Source organism: Poecilia reticulata, chromosome 15, assembly GCF_904066995.2.
Source record: "Poecilia reticulata chromosome 15, P_reticulata-male-v2, whole genome shotgun sequence".
In the NCBI taxonomy this organism is placed as follows: domain Eukaryota; kingdom Metazoa; phylum Chordata; class Actinopteri; order Cyprinodontiformes; family Poeciliidae; genus Poecilia; species Poecilia reticulata.
Window position 1 is genome coordinate 18,500,720 of NC_088844.1, and position 16,698 is coordinate 18,517,417.

Here is a 16,698-nt window from a genome sequence, read left to right on the forward strand (position 1 = left end):
AGGGTAAAAGGATGCATATTTAAAAAAAAAATCTTTTTAAAAACATGCATCTTAATTTTTATATATATATATATATATATATAAATGAAAATCTGAAAAGCCTAGCCAGGTTTTTCAGTTATACTATTTTATTCTGATTCCCCTAAATACAATTCAGAACATTAAAGACATAGCATTACTCAACTTATATGTCTTGATTGGAAAACACTGCACAACTTTTGCCTTTTGCTGTGTACAGCTGGTTTGCTGACAGTGACACACACCATGCAGCACTGCTCAGCATCACATCTCCCGTTGATGATCCACAGGTCATGCTACATGCTAACACCAGCGCTGCAGAGAGCACAGACATGGGAAGTGTGTTTAAGGCTCACATGGGCACCCCCATCCGTTACGTCAATGGGGGCCAGGATTCTAAACAAGACCTTAGCACTGCAGGGCATTTGGTATCCTTGTCCTTTGACTTCATTATGAATTAGTTTGTGTTTACTGTCACATAAAATATATTAAACTTCATGGCAGTAACGTGACAAAATTGTGAAAAAGTTTAGTGGATATAAATACTTGTGGAAGGTGTATTATAATTCAAACAAATTGTGGAATAATTAATGAAGAAATAAAGATTGAAGAAGTGGTTTGTATAAAGTAAAAATTGCAGGGTCTTGACCTTTTCTAGCATGTTGCATAGCTTCCCATTGACTGGATGAATGTAAAGGCACTTCTGATTCACTACAGCTTGTTATTGAGTAGCAAAGTCACAATATTAGTCTGCACTATGAATTTACATTGTTGACCTATCTCTATGTGAGCAAAGTCAAAAAGGTTGTGCTCTTCTGTGGTAAACTAATAGTTTCATTCACAGCACTTCCTGTATTTCTGACACTAAAGACATGTAGCTGAATTGGAGGGGGAAAAAAGCCATGAATTAAAACAGTAGATGGGATTGTAAATTGTGAGTAGTAATCATGCCAGGCAACAGGCCGCAGGAATGCAAATCACGCCTCAAGCCAAAAGTTTAAGCTAGCAGGTGGCCTCTTCTATTCACCGAATGTCAACACTTCTTTTAGATGGAGCCTACATAACATCTGGGCATGTCAGCCACTGCTTTTAATTAAGTGAAATACAGTTACTCAATGTTCTGCCATGTCGGAGGAAAAAAAGAGAAAACTAGGGTGAAGTGCGAAGGGGGAAAAAAATTGACAGTACATATACTGTGCTCAGTGAAGGTCAGCACAGATGTGTAAATAAATATTAAACCTTCAGCTAATCTCTACATTTCCAGGATCACTGGAAGTCCCTAAGTAATCAGAATACTCCCATGGAAGCAACTCAATCCCTTGGCCCATTTTTCTGGAAGTTATGCTGATCCTGAATGAAAGGAAACTGCAATAACCCCCACTCCATTTTGGTCAGAGGTTAGTTTAAGTTTTAAGCAAGCTGAGAAATATAAAATATACAGTTTTCCAATATGCATGAAAGTGGTAGTGGACATTGAACTTTACCAAAATGCTGATTGAGTAATGATGAATGTGTTTTTGGAACAACTTCACACCTATTAAGACATGTCCTTTCATCCAAACTAAAATGATACTTTTCACTCAGCCATAGGAGTCCATAACCCGTTTTAACTGTTTGTACTGCAGAGATCCACAGCAACTGAATGTGTGTTGAAGGAGTTTTCTTATACATTCACTAGGGTCTATGGCAAAATGGATGAAGCTAAATATAGGGCAATCCTTGAAAATCTGTTAGAGGCTGTAAAAAACTTGAGACTGAGGTAAATATGAAGCGATTAGTTTAGATCCCATCATATTTATTTTTTAGCGTCAAAGTCTAATTCTACAGTTGAGAATCTGTAACGTTAAAATCTTTGTTCACCGACTGTCTGCATCAAATTTGAATGAATCTCGAAAACTGGTAAACAAATGCCCCCCAAAAGCCTGAAGTTTAAAAATGCAGCAAAAAGTCTTTAGCCGACCTACGCCATACTTTAGATTTATATTTGTTTTTGTTTTAGACTTTGAAAACCATTAATCATTTTCCTTCCATGTCAACTATTGACTACTTTGTGTTAACCTATCACATAAAGTCCCAATAAAATAGATTGAACCTTAAGGCTTAAAGTAAATCAATGCGGTATAGGCACTGAGACCACAATCTTTTTTTTTTTCTTTTTTTACTACTGCAACAAGGTTTACCACTCTGCAAGAACATGTCAGGAGTTTATATCATGCTTGTTAAACATTTATAAATCTGGGGCGGTAGTCCAGCAACAGAGTGCATAACAGTGAGAGAGCTCCCAAAAGAATACAAGGCGTACAATATCAGTTTGAAAAGGTCTGGACAAATGACATCTGGTAGAGGAGTATGCAATGTAGAAGACTTTTCTTTCATTTGCAAATGTTTATCAAGTTTAAGTTGATAATGTGAGTAAGAAAAAGCTGTGGAGACAATGAAAGCAAGGAAAAATGCTCCTAATGGAATATTTATTAAACATACAAAACATTCTATCATTACCTGATGCTTTCTAAACACAAAATAAAGTTAGTGTGGCGCTAAGATGGTTGTTGCAATGAGGAAGTTCACAGAAAAATGAGTGTTAAGATGTGGAGGGTTACATGAGCAGAAGCTGTTTGAAATAACATAGATGGTAAAGCTCTCATATTTAAAATTTTAACTATATACATATTTGATAAAACAAACAAAAACTATTGCTGTGGCACTCTTGGTGAAATAAGTCAGACTTGAAATGACACATTTTTAAAAACACTGACAAGGTCTCACACAGAGCTCAAACCCTTGTTAAGGAAATTTATATCGGCAACACCATTCTGTATGTTTAGGAATGTATTAATGATCTAAAACAACAACAACCATCTGTCACAGAATTGATCACAAAAGTAAATGTTTGTATTAAATATTTTACAGCACAATTTCACAACTTAAAAGAAAAAGGCAAAGATGTCACAATGACTCCAGTGAAGTGTTTGATCATAGAAGATGTACATAAAAAAAAAAAAAAAAATATATATATATATATATATATATATATATATATATATATATATATATATATATATATATATATATATATATATATATATATATATATATGCCAGAGGACACACAAGGGAAAAGATTATGCACATAAAGTCAAATATCATTTTGTACTAGTCACTTAAATATTACAGTATTCAGTGCTATTCGTTTAAAGGGAAATAAATTAACCAAGAAAACTTTATATACATAATACTGTACATCCAATCACACCTGCAACAGATGTGCTTCCCAGCAATTTCCATTTCAGGCTCCAAAAATTAAACTGCGTCAAAACTAATGGCACCCACATGATCTGACAACCATATTTCTGTATTTTTTCAGAATAACATTAGAGCTGTCATCAAAGTACAGCACTGATATTGCGTTGAGCTTGGTTGGGGCACAGCAGGGCTTTGGCACGTTGTCAGGAAACATTAAATGTACCTATAAATAAGAAGTATGAATTTTTAATGGCAAGGATATTGTATGGCTAAGCACATGTACAATGCATTTTAAACAGCACTTACCAGGGTTTGCACAATAGCATGATTTGTTGCATTCATTTGAGCATTAAGTGGAAAAGAGCATTCACCGTCACAATAAAAAGCAGCATAGCCCTCCGGTGCAATGATCCAATCCTTGGCAAAAAAAATACAACAGTTAGCTTCTCTAGTTTATAGCCTGGATACGCTTTTCCATATTCTTATGATTTAATGTGACCACCATGTGGTAACTGTGTCAATATTGTTTTACAAGAGATTTGAAAGCTTTGTGTCTTACCTGCCACCCCAAATCTCGAAAGCTGACATAGAGCTCATGCTTTTTGCAGGCCTGCTTTTGTTCACTTGTGTTATAGTCTAAGGGGGAAAAAAGATTAAGACAAAAGTACAATTAGTGAAACAATGAATTATATATTAATCACTATAACTGTTTTGCATGTCAGTCACATTGGTATAAACTCTGTATCATGCAAATACTGCTTCAGGATTGCCTCTCTATATGCATTGTCTTGTAACATACATCATTCCATCTCCCGTCTTGTTGAAAAGATGCAACCTGAGCCTCACAGCTATACTGCACATGTAGTTAAAACCAGAAATGTACCTTCACTTTTAAAGGAGACATAAAACCCTTCTCAACAGTCTGTCAATTAAATCAGTAAAATGTTTTTTTGTGTTGGGTAAGCTACAGTAACCAAAATTAGACCTATTTGCAAAATGCCAGAACAATGTTTTTTACTTCCTTCAAATTCAGAAGTTTACATGCACTTCATTATTATTTGGAAGAATTACCTTTTAATCTATATGAACTTCCTACGAGTTTCCCAGAAATTTGGCTCATTCCTCCAGAAAGGCCAGAAACTGGGTTACTTTTTTAGGCCACCATGCTCAGAAAGAACCTTCAGCTCTGCCAGTGAATTTTCTATGGATCTGAGATCAGAACTTTACAATGGCCACCCCAAAACATTACATTACTAACACTATTAGGTCATGAAACCATGTGCAGACACCCTAAGATTTACTCAACTCGGCATGGCGAAACTCCAAGCGGTCCTAGTTAAAGGCAACTTGACTTACTTTTTTTAAAATTAATTCATGTAGTAATTATTTGAACATTTGGGGGCACTTAAACAGGATCACTGAAAAAGCATTGGAGCCCTTCCTGATGCAGTTAAACATTGAATTTTAAGAGTCAGTTCCATATGATGCATGCCATGCATGCTGCAGCTAAAGCTATCCAGAGTCCGGACTGTGAAACTAGTAACAGATTTCTTCTTAAAAGTTCTAAGATGCTCTGATCAAATTAAAGTATACATTGAACAAATACTTTGACAATGTGTACTTTTTCAAATTCATTTTGACAATGCCCATGGTGGCATTGGGAATTTTGCTGAATTTTCTCACACTGGCATTTTTTCTCCAACTAAATAAATGTGCTGAAATTAGTGGCCGTTTGCTTTTTCCAGGATAACATTTTGGGGTGAATCAATGATTTTTCAATGAAAGGTACATTTATTTTAAAGCTTTTTACACATTTTTATCGTCATTATCAATTATTTTATATGATAAAGAAATCATTAAACATCTTTTATCATCATGAATGCATGCTTACTGCACACCTCCAGGTTTTGACATCCTTGATGATTCTTGTTGATTAGTTGATTTATTGCGATTGTGGTTCTTTTTCTTTCCGCCAGCAGCTCTCACAGAGCGGAGCAGAATTCCACTGGCCTTGAAGAAAGCAACGACAAATGGCTGTTTGGACTGAGGCCCGTTCCTCCCGATGATTCCAGCAGATTTTATGTTGATGCTCCTTCCTTTACAAAAAAACAAAACAAAATAAAAGGAAAAACAAACATTTAAAATAAATGGGACACTTCATTATTTATTTTATTGTAAACCTATAATAACAATGCCTAAAACATTTGATGAGCGTGGTGATTTTCGATTTATGTCTATTTCTCAGAGGTCTAATGATACTTTCTTTGGTTATATTTTTGTTTAATATAAAATGTTGACATGTAGAATGAATCAAAAGATGAAACTCAAGCTTTTTCTGCAGCCCAAAGCAAATCTGTAGATCATGTAAAGATATGTATACTTTTCTTTTATAGAATGATCCCAAAAATGTTGTGAAAAGCAAAATTAGCTTTGCTTACCATCCATCATTTCCACACAGAGCTGAAGACCAAAATTTTGCTGTGGATTTATCACCCAATGGTTACTGGTGGCTGTTATATCAAACACAAGCCAGCCCCCGTTAGACGCCTGCACCTTTTTGGAGTCGAGCAAAAATGTCTCCGCATCTCTGGAAGTACAAAAGAGCAAAAGAAGCATATTTTTACATTTTTTTTTAAATAGTGCTTAAAAATTTTGCTTTTTAGGCATGTCTTTTCAAAGGCCTGCCTGTGAGAACAAACTAGACTGAAACACATGCAGCCATTGTTGAAAAGTTGCATGCTGGGACAAATTGCACTTATAAGGTAAGATCTGTGCCAGAACTTAAGCCATTTGATGAACAAAACATTTGCAGGGCAATGAATCATGAATTTAGCTTTTGTGTAGTTTACCATTAGCTTAACAGAAGGCAACAATCAGCCTCAGTCTCTTTGAAAAATTATAATTAAACAAAACTTCTACAGTTTTTGTTTGATTCCTTTCAAGTGGCAGATCGGATAAGGCAGCAGCTGTTAGTTTTTTGTGGTTTCACGGAGCTGGTCGGAGACATTAGAGGTTTTCCATGTGGTCTCAATTGTTTTGGAACTAGTCATATGTTTTTCAAAGGTGAAATAAAACTCTAGATTAATTCTTTTGAGGCACTAAGTGTTGAACTTCCTCTTTAAGGGGCAAAAAAAATCAAGTTTATTTTGTTTCGGAACACTGTGAACATTTACTGATCGAATGACCATATTTATGAGGAAACATTTTTTTCTTATTCCTTATTGAATGGTTAGAAGCACTGATCAAATAGGAAAAATTGTGTTGGTGGAAACAAATATAATGTGATGACACTTAACGTTGCCAAAAATATTTCCCCATGTACTAAACTGAACTCCTAATTTGGTTTTATTTGCTATCAATCGAGTTCAGAAGCAAATTTCAGAAAAATTTGTGGAAGATCTTTGATCCGCAAAGATGAGTGACGTTAGTTATTTTGATTTGACATAAAGGTGTTGTCACCTTTAATGTAGGCTCCTTTATGTATTTTGTCCACATTTGTATGAGAATAGTGGCTTGATTCAGCAAGATGACAGTGATGTCAGTGAGTGTGTAAGCTTTGTTGTTAAAACAAAAAATTCAGCTTCACAATTGTTCAGCTTAGAAGTGAGTTTGCTCAATGCCAATGTAGGTCATCATTCTAGTGGTGACTTAAACTTTTACTTACTTGAATGAAATATATTTGATTAAGCAAACATTAGCTTCACAATGAAATGAAGTTATACAAATTATTGAGTTGTAAACACCAGTAAAGTCTCACTCCTGTTTGTGAACACTAATCAAAATTTCTTGTTGAAAACATGTGTAAAAACATGAACTGAACCCCCTTCACCTTTAAGATGGCAGAGTCCATTGACTCAGACCTTTTCATCTCCCTGGAGGGCCATATCTCCCCTTCAATCACTCACACACATTTTTGGAAAGCAAATGTGGGGCCACTGTTAAGCACACCCCTGTGTATTCAGCAATGTCATACTTTAAACTTCCGGAATATTCTTAAGACAGGCAGGTGGTGGGCCAAACACTGACCATGGGCTCACCCATGTGAAACCCCCCTGGCCCCTAAGTGTGGTCCCTAATGCTTTGATTTGGGACACAGCCAGCTCGGTAGGCAACACAAGATGAGTGACAAACTTTCCAATCTATACATAAGTGCTCGACTTGCTAATGGGTTCACTTTATCCACGAACTATATTTATAAAAGCAGACGGTGCCTGTGAGGGAGACCAGAGTGTCTGATAAAAGGATTTTTGTTGTTGTTGGAAAAGGCAACAGCTGAAGAATGATCAGCCTCTTTTAAATGTGAAATAATACTGATACTTTTTAAATAAATGTATGCTGTACCAGAAATGGTTAAGTGCTGCCTTAAACCCTTTAGTCTATAAAAAGAAATAAGAGTTTTGAAATTAATTTTCGTTTTATTTCAGATATTTTTGGATGCTTTTAACAAATAAAAATTGCCATTTATCCTTTTTGTATCATAACTGACATTAGTTATTTTCAGTCCTGTGCAATTATGCCTTTGCCACCAAAAAACAAAAGATACAACTGAAATTAAATGTTAAACTACACACACACACAAACAAACACATATTTCAATCACTCAAGATTACTTAAATGATTTCTACTTGCTAAATGCCAATAAAAAGACATCAGGCAAGATAAAGGAAGAGTAGATCTGCACAAGTCTGGATCCTCCTCAGGCACAATTTCCAGACAGTAGAAGGTTTCACATTCATCAAATAAGCAATTATTTCAAACTATAAATGCCATGTTAATATCCAGGCATAATAACATTGCAGAAGAAGTTGGTTTATGTCCCAGATATTACCTTGTTTATGCAAGAAAAGTGCATATCTACTCCAAGTAAAACCCAAAGACCTTGTGAAGATGCTGAATCAAGATGATAAGATGGTAGAATGCAACAAATCCCATTTACTTAGGGGCTGAAAAACCACTCAGAGACATGATGAATATTAAGTGGCCTGTACATGTATAGCACTTTATGTAATCCAGAGGACTTCATAGCGCTTTACACTACATTCAGTCATTTACCCATTCATTCACAGATTCTCACGCTGATGGTGATAAGCTACACTGCAGCCACAGCTGCCCTGGGGCCGTTTGCTCATCATCAATGGCAATGCAAGTGCCCAGCCTGGACACAATGATAGAGATGGGAAGAATGGGGGTTCAGACTAGCAACCCAATGGTCATAGTCTGAACCACCATCTCAACTCTGCAATCCATCTAGCTAAACAAAATCCAAAGACCTTGTGAAGACACTGTTAAAGTGGTAAGAAAGTGTAATTATCATGGTGTTACAAGTCCTGTTCAGCACTGGGCTGAAAATCGAAGAAAGAGACGAAGAAGCCATTTCTCAAAAAACATAAGAATACAGATAATAGTTTGCAAATCTACTGAAGTCCAGCATGAGAACAACATCCATAATGTTTTGTGGTTACCTTCAGTGAGTAGTGCACTACATACAATACAGAAAAGGTCTTCTAAATGGCATGCGACAAATTTCTTCTCTTGTTTTTAACTTTTTCCTTTAGCATTGCCAAAAAAGAAAAAAAAAGAAAAAAAATCAACTGACTCCTTTTGCATAGGGACAATTTTCATCTCACAAAATAAATTACTAAGTGGCTTAAGGACACCAAAGTCAGTGTTTTGATGTACCCATCACAAAGGCTGATCTTAGTCTCAGAAATTTTGAAGTCAGATTTGAAAAGGTGTGTCTAAACAATGTAACAGCTACAACCTGTCTCTCAATGGGACAGAATTCGATTAATGATGGAAACTCGTGGATGGACACCCAAAACATTCAACCCAAGATTAAATACTAAGAATGTTTATTTAAACTTCTGAAGTTGAATTTTTTTACTGTCAAAAGTAACTTAGGCTCACACACACACACGCACACGCACACACACACACACACACACACACACACACACACACACACGCACACGCACACACACACACACACACACACACACACACGCACGCACACACACACTCACACGAAAGAAAACAATTGTAGGCATAAAGTGCCATTTCTTTTCTTTGGAAAAGTTGAACAAAATAAGAAAACAAAATAATAAAGAGCCATTAGGTACCAATATTATGGAAGTCTTTTTATAGTGTACCACAAAAGATACACAAGATGTTTATGGCCCCAACAAAAAATATACTTTTGTCAAAAAGGCATGTTGCCGTTGTCATAGGATTATTCCTCTCCTACAGTTGAAGTTCATGGAATACAACTACAATTACATGACAGAAATAGCTTTTGGATTTAAATTTAACAATATATATGATCATTTAAAAAAGTTATGATACTTATGGCTGTAAGGTGTACTCACATAAAAACTGCATCTGAAATAATTCACAGTAAATCAATGAAGCGGCAGAAAACAAAAAGTTTTTATGAGTTTCTACCTGATTGTGGCATAAGCCCGAGGACCCAACGGTGGGTCCAGCTGTCATGTGACCTCGACTCGCTCTGTAAACAAAGACTCCACGTGCCTTTAAAAAAAATTTTTTTTTTATTATCCGCTAAAAGAAGCTTTAATCTTTCAAAAACTATTCCGCATAAAGGTTTTGCCCAAAATGTTAAGATTTTAGAGCTATTTAAAAACAGCTGATGAGATTTAAAGGTCCTCGGGCGATGACGCAACTGCCCGGAAAACCCCCGATCAGCTGATCATCACGGCCATTTTATGGCTTCACGTGAGAGTGGAAAGACTCTCAGAGTATGGCACAAGATGTCGGCTACGCAAAATCATGAGGTATTTTCCGGAACCCGATCTAAATCTATGCGTAATTTATGCGTTCTCGGCGCGTTCTCGCTGCGCTCTCCGTGGCTCTCCGTGCATAAGCACGTGTGGTACACGGGAGTCTGAGCACGTGGAGTTATCTCGGTTCCGTGAGTTCAGTTTTGATTTTTTTTATGATAAATCGATCATAGCAGCAGAAACTGGACGATTTAGAGGCTTTTGAAGGCTTTTGAACAACAACGGTTTTTCGATTTGCTACGAGTGGAGCTAAATCTTCTGATAGCTGGTGGGATTCGGAGGAGGAGGAAGAGGAAGAGCCGGACACAGCTGACAGACTTGATCTCGGTGATGTGTAAGTTTCCCCCCGCAATTTCACACAAAATATTTGATGTTTTGGTTCTATTTATTTATTAATTTCAGTGATTATATGCTTGTAATAACGGCAGGAAGTAAAACCACGTGGTTATTTGTTTACTTATGTTTTACTAAAATATGTTTTATTTTACTAGTAAGGATTTCATGTTTACTTTGGTTCATTACTTTGTAATAAATCTCTAATTCTTCAAATACTTTATTTTTATTTATAGTCGAGTGGAAGCCGAACCATCAAGCTCGGGTGACGCTGAACCTCCCCCCACCTCCCCCACCTCTCTTGATTCTTCACCTTCTTTGAGGTAAGATGTCCATTTTTTTGGTGGTGATGGTGGTGGTGGATTTTCAAAATTGTTTATTTGCTCTTTTAAATTATTCAAAAAGTATTTTTGACTGTTTTATCTTGTTTCAATAAAAGTTTTCTATTTGGAGTCAAAGAAAGAGCTTTCACATCATCATTATTATACATATTACACTGTGCATAATGGTACATTTTGCATATAAATGGGGTAAATGTCATGACCAATGGTTATATTATATGTAGAAAGTGTCATTAGATGGTAATAAGCTATTTAATTTTAACAAACCCCCAGTATTGATGTAAAAAACACATTTGGCACAGTTTGGTGACATTTTGGATAAATGTGCCAAAATGGCCTCTCCGCCTAAGAAATTTCTCACTAATACCATTCTAAAATAAATATGATTCATCTGATTGAGTCCAAATTTGGTATATTTTTACACAACATTTAGATTTAAAAGTCTGTACTACTTTTTTGTGCTACAAATAATATTTTGGTAGTGTTTTCAATGTTTATTTCAAAGAAAATTTTGGCGAGGTTCAAAAAAATGCAAAATATTTTGTATTTTGTCCCTAATATTTCAGGCAGGGTCAAAGCTACAATGGTGCTGACACCAGAAAACCATTCTATGACATCTTACCTTTACAGAGGTACCAAAAGTTTCTTATTAAATCTAATAGCTGTGAGGCTATAAGTGATTTACTTTTGTGTGTTTTTGTCAGGCGGAAATTTATTTATACCCCCTTAGGGGGTAAGAGGTTAATGTGAGTGTTTTAGCCGATTTAAACTTACTTGTTATGATATTCTTTGATAACTTGATATATGGAAACCTTCAGGGTGATATTGCTGTAGCGAGCGTGACTGCGGTCCTTATAGATCCTAAATTCTGCTGCGGTCACCGCCTCTCCATCTGGGATCTGAGTCAGGTCAAAACGGAACTCCTTGTAGTGTCTTCTTTGGTGAGAAAAATCTTTATCTTTCTCCACTGGGAAAAGGAAAAAAAAATAAATTTATGATGAACTTCTGTATTACTGCCAAGTAAATCTCAACAGAAAATATGAGTTCACCTCCTGAACTGTTTCTTGTGTTGCATGACAGAGAAAGCCAGCATGAATTGCAGAGGAGGGAAAAAAAAAAAAAAGAATATTTATCACATCTTCTTTTACATTCAAGATCCAACCCAAACATTTTGAGTACCAACAAAAGCACTTTCCAGTTCATTAAATCAGTCAACTGAATACAGGTAGCAGTTCCCAGACAGGCCCTCTACTGTGTGCCTTACTGCATTCTCCAGCCATGATGAATGGGCTGTCAGTTAAGAAAAACAGGCTGATTTCAATTAAAGACACTTTCCGCTGCTGCCAAGCAGAAAGAAAAGAACAGACAGGACTCTTCAGAGCCCATGCGAGTGTCTGCTCTGACCTCATTTCTGACCTGCAACTCACCTCTGCTAAAAATTCCCCAAGGAGTCGTTGGTGATTCGGAAATAAAACGAAATAGCCCTTGTTGAGAAGGATTTTGAATTATTTTTACTAACACAATAAAACCTGAGCAACAGCATTATCAAAAGATAACAAGTAGCTAGAGAGAGTGACCTCAACTGTCTCACATCCATAACTAGCGCAGCAAGGAGGAATGCAGTTGGGGTCAGCGGACGTCCTGAGATTGGTGGAGATATCATGTGGGGTGTTTTCCTGATATTTTATCAAGAGAGAGCACCTGCGGTTACTTAGCACAACCAAGTCAAAGGTCAGGCTTGACTCTAAACCACTGAGTGACTTCTATTAAATTAGCCACAGGCTGTAATCTGAAGCAGAAGTGCCACTGAGAGGAAAGTGCTTTTAACTTTGAATGGCTAAAGCTTCAGTAAGTTCTCTCCATGCTAAGCGTAAGCTGCATGCAAACTGCTGATTAATTAAAATCACCAGAACAGACAATTGGATCAAATCTTCAATCCTCTTTGAGAATGTTATTCAATAATAATAAATTAATTAATATAGTTAGGCATGTGCTAGTTAATAGTGTCAAGGTATTCCAAGTATTTTAAATCTTACAATTGATAAAGTTCTCCTTAATACCATCCTACGGTTTAAAATCCTTTAATATGTTCAGGAAAGTAGTGGATAAGCTAGAATTTGATTGGGCTATAATGCAATGCAGTGCTGTCCTACCTGTTGCTGTGCACTGCTAGTCAGCTAGCTGCAGAATGCCACTGCACTTTCCCTCACTTACAAGAAAGACAAATTTGACTCAGTGGAGATATTTCCTGTCAATTAAAAATGGGCTAGTCATTGTTTGGAAATCACAGAGTGCCACCTATCACCTTAGGAAATGCTTGCAAACTGTTAAGCTTACAGCAGCATATCTGTTCATCTGCTGACTGCAGGCTACTTACTGTAGCAGATAACATGATATCATATGCAAAGAATGGCAAGGATATATTCTGCACAATAAGCATTGTAAGCTGTTAAAAAAGTTAATACGTATATTTTACTTAAGTTTATTTAATTAATAAAAAAATAGATAAATGTTACATAAATATTATATGTGGTCATAATAACCAATATTTTAAATAATTCTGGCATGAGTTGTTTTTCAATATTAAATGAAAGTAAGTAGATCACTGTGTACTTTTTTTTGTTAATACAATCATTGCGAATTGCATGCCGACTCATACAGTATTAATTGCATGAAAAGGGAACCTAAACGTTTTTTTTTTTAAACAGTTGAGGGCTGCCGCTGTCTTTAGCATACTGTAATAAAGACAAGAGCCTCTTTGAGAAAGTTACTGAAAATCCCCCAGAATGGGAGCAGAACTTTCGAGGCTGACAGCGTGCATGCCCGGGTAGAGTGGTAAGTGGAAACAGATGGCCTCAGACCAAGGTGAGGAATTATTGTTTCAGGCAATGCTACACACATTCACTTTTCTTTTCTTTTTTTTTTTTTTACATCTTTTGCTCTGTTTTATGTAAAATATAATTGTCTACCTTGAGATGCCAGTACTAAGAATTTACCGTGAGAAGGTTATATTTTCAGGGATTTTTAAAAATAGTTTCTTTATGCTCTGACCTTCTGAGTAATTCACCATGTGCTTGAATTATCCTTACAGGGCGACAGACAAATACATTTCCCAAATGGTTGTAGAACTCTGCAACAATGAAAGAACCTCACAAGCAGGCACCCATCAATATCACCCTCCTCTCTCTCTTTTAACAACAGGAAATAATTTGAGATCAATTTTCTCAAGGTCAGACAGTCATCTGATAAGCTGCTCTGAACCACTGGGTTCAGAGTTGCAGCTACCGAACAAATACAATCATTATACAAATCAACTGCTGTTTTCATTGAAAGGTGCACATAATAATAATAATTAAAAAAAACTAACCACCAAGGTTTAAATTTAAATGGTGTTTGAATTTTACATTAAAATGAATGAGTGAATGAGAAGGGAAGATTCTATTTTATTAGTGATTTATGTTTCCTGTTTTCAATTAAGCCGTTCATACAACAACTTATATTGGCAGACACACAGCGGGATTTCCACAAGAAAATATATATACCACAATTTTTCGTACAAATTAATAAATGTGGACAGGAGGATTTTCTTGGTGTTTAAATTTGAAATAATTTAGACTCATCAAGAGCGCATAAAAAATGGAAAAACAATTCAAAATGAAACTAAAAACGAGCTTTAAGCGTCTGTTATTTGAGCATAGTTGAAAGTTTCCTCATTTTTGTTAGTCATTGTTAACCTTTTAAATGGATCCATTACTGCACGGGCCAGTCATACACTCACCTAAATTGACAAAGCTCATAACCATATCAGCATCATTGAGGAAATTGGTGTCGTGCGCCGTGGTTAGTGAAGGACTGTGCCCCAGCAGAGGGGCCGCTCTGTAGGGCTGCGGCACACGGGAGTAGCCGGCGTGCTGCGGGTTGTAGTAACTTTTCTTGGAGTGCCCTTGAGCTTTGGCACTGAAGCTCTTCCCTACGCTCCGGTTCAACACCGCCACCCCTTCCTCCTCCTCCACGGCCATGGCGTTGTATAGGTCGAGCATGAAGAGCGGTGCGGAGGACGCCTGTTTCCCGGGAGAGAAGGGCCTCGGACGGTGAGGCAAACCCAGGATGGAAAGGATCTCTCTCTGGATCTCCCTGCGCTCGTGATTGCGCAACCTCCTGTAAATAAAGCTGGAGTGCACATGGTTGTCAGTGAGGGCGCATTGAGCGCAGGAAAGAAAACTCAGACTACTCCAAGCAAGTGCGAAAAGTGCGCGGCTCAGAGGAGTACAAAGCGCTGTCATCCTGGCAAATTGCTCTCTTAGAGACGAGAGGATGAACTACATAGCAATCTCTGAGGGGGGAAAAAAATAAGAAAAAAAATTCTCTAAAAGTCTACAAATACGGATTCATAAACTTTCCATAAAAAAAAAATAGAGGAGCCACAAGTTTCACGGTAGTAAGACAGGAATCTGTTTGGGTACAAAGTCTGCAGGAAAAATCGGTACTCCTGTCCTGTGTGAGAACTTTGTCTGGCAGTAGGCCCGTTTACTCCGCCAAGGTCTATCCAGAGTCTCCGGGTATTTATGAAGCGGTGACCCCGTCCCTCACCTTACTCCTCTGACATAAAAAAAAAAAAAAAAAAAAAAGGTAGGTACGCCCAGGACGTCGAGGGATTCTAAGTTTCCAAGTGGATGAAATGTGGTGAACTGTGTCAAAAAATACGAACAGAGGAACACTCCACTCATGCCCTGGCTCGTATATAATATATATATTTATTTCAGGAGAATGTGCACTAACTGGGGCTATAGTTGCCCTTTGGGTCCATCCCACACTCTGCTCTTGTTTTCGCATCCTCCTCTAGCGGTCGCAGTAAAACTTCAGCCGGGTCCCATGATGAATGTGGCGGCTTCGGAGTGTAAATGGAGACACTTGAAATCTGAGAGCCCAGTCTTAACTAGTGAAAGAGTAATGACAGAGCCTTTTAATCACCTCGACTTATTGAAGTCAGGGTGTTTATAGGTGAGCGCTTCAGCTGCATTCAATGCTTTTGATCCTACTGTAAGTACTTTAAACGTAGAGGGAGTCAAATTAAATCGTTTGTAGTTGTATACCAATGGCACCAAACGTAATAATAGAGTTCATTAATTTGGCAAACTAGTACATCCACCACCGATCTAACGGTTACACTGAGCTTTAAATATTTACTGCAAGGAAAAGTATTTGCAACAAAAAAGCATGCAGAAAATGCATTCTGGTTGGCCAAATTAAACAAGCAATCACGAGGAAAATCATAAAGCGATATTAGAACGAGACACAAATGAAGAGAAAACGTTTAATTTCATTCCTCGACTGAGTTGTTGCCCTGCACTGCCATCTAGTGGAAGATAAAATACCGTCATTAAGTCTGTAGTCTCCACTACAGTTCAGCTGCCTAACAAAAGTATTCACACCCCTTAAAAAGTACTCACACCCGTTTCTCCCACATTAGAAAAAGTGGTCTTGTTTGAAACATCAACGCAAGTTACTGAAAACTGTGAAGCAGGAGGAAAACCACACCTGATTTTTATTTTATTATACAACTGAAAATCTGGAAAAAGTATATTATGCATGTGCATCCATCCCCCTTTAACCTGAAACCACTAAAATAAATCCTGTTTACTACAAATTAGTGGAGTCTTGAACTCCATTAATCTGGTTTTTATGGAAGAGTGCCAAAAAGAAAGTAATTGTAATTTTTACCCATGACTTGTTACTTATGGAATATGCATGCTCCCTCTTACCTTAACTTTTTGCTGCAGCACCTGAAATTTCTCACTATTGGATAGAAAAGACTATTCTATTCCAGAGATCTTCAAATCCAGGCCCAGGTTCAGTAAGTCCTGTGGCAACGAGGTCCTAAATCTAATGACTGAATCACCTCCTCAGTATGCAGTCAAGTTCTCTAGACTCTTGCTAATGATCTCATAATTTTACTCAGGTGTGTTG

General features: G+C 37.0%; 1 protein-coding gene and 1 long non-coding RNA gene across 2 annotated transcripts; one reads left to right on the forward strand and one right to left on the reverse strand.

The window, feature by feature from the left end:
• Positions 1-3,095: 3,095 nt before the first annotated feature.
• bmp5 (bone morphogenetic protein 5) lies at positions 3,096-16,469 on the reverse strand. Its single transcript, XM_008429802.3, has 7 exons — positions 14,510-16,469; positions 11,506-11,698; positions 5,699-5,847; positions 5,159-5,356; positions 3,820-3,896; positions 3,567-3,677; positions 3,096-3,483 (listed from the first exon to the last, which is right to left on the reverse strand). Exons 1-7 carry the CDS (start codon positions 15,012-15,014, stop codon positions 3,334-3,336), a joined length of 1,383 nt encoding a protein of 460 aa, XP_008428024.1. The 5' UTR covers positions 15,015-16,469; the 3' UTR covers positions 3,096-3,333.
• Positions 9,761-11,479, forward strand: LOC145555032 (uncharacterized). Its single transcript, XR_014091085.1, has 3 exons — positions 9,761-10,391; positions 10,627-10,713; positions 11,298-11,479. It is a non-coding gene; the product is annotated as an uncharacterized LOC145555032 (long non-coding RNA).
• Positions 16,470-16,698: the final 229 nt, after the last annotated feature.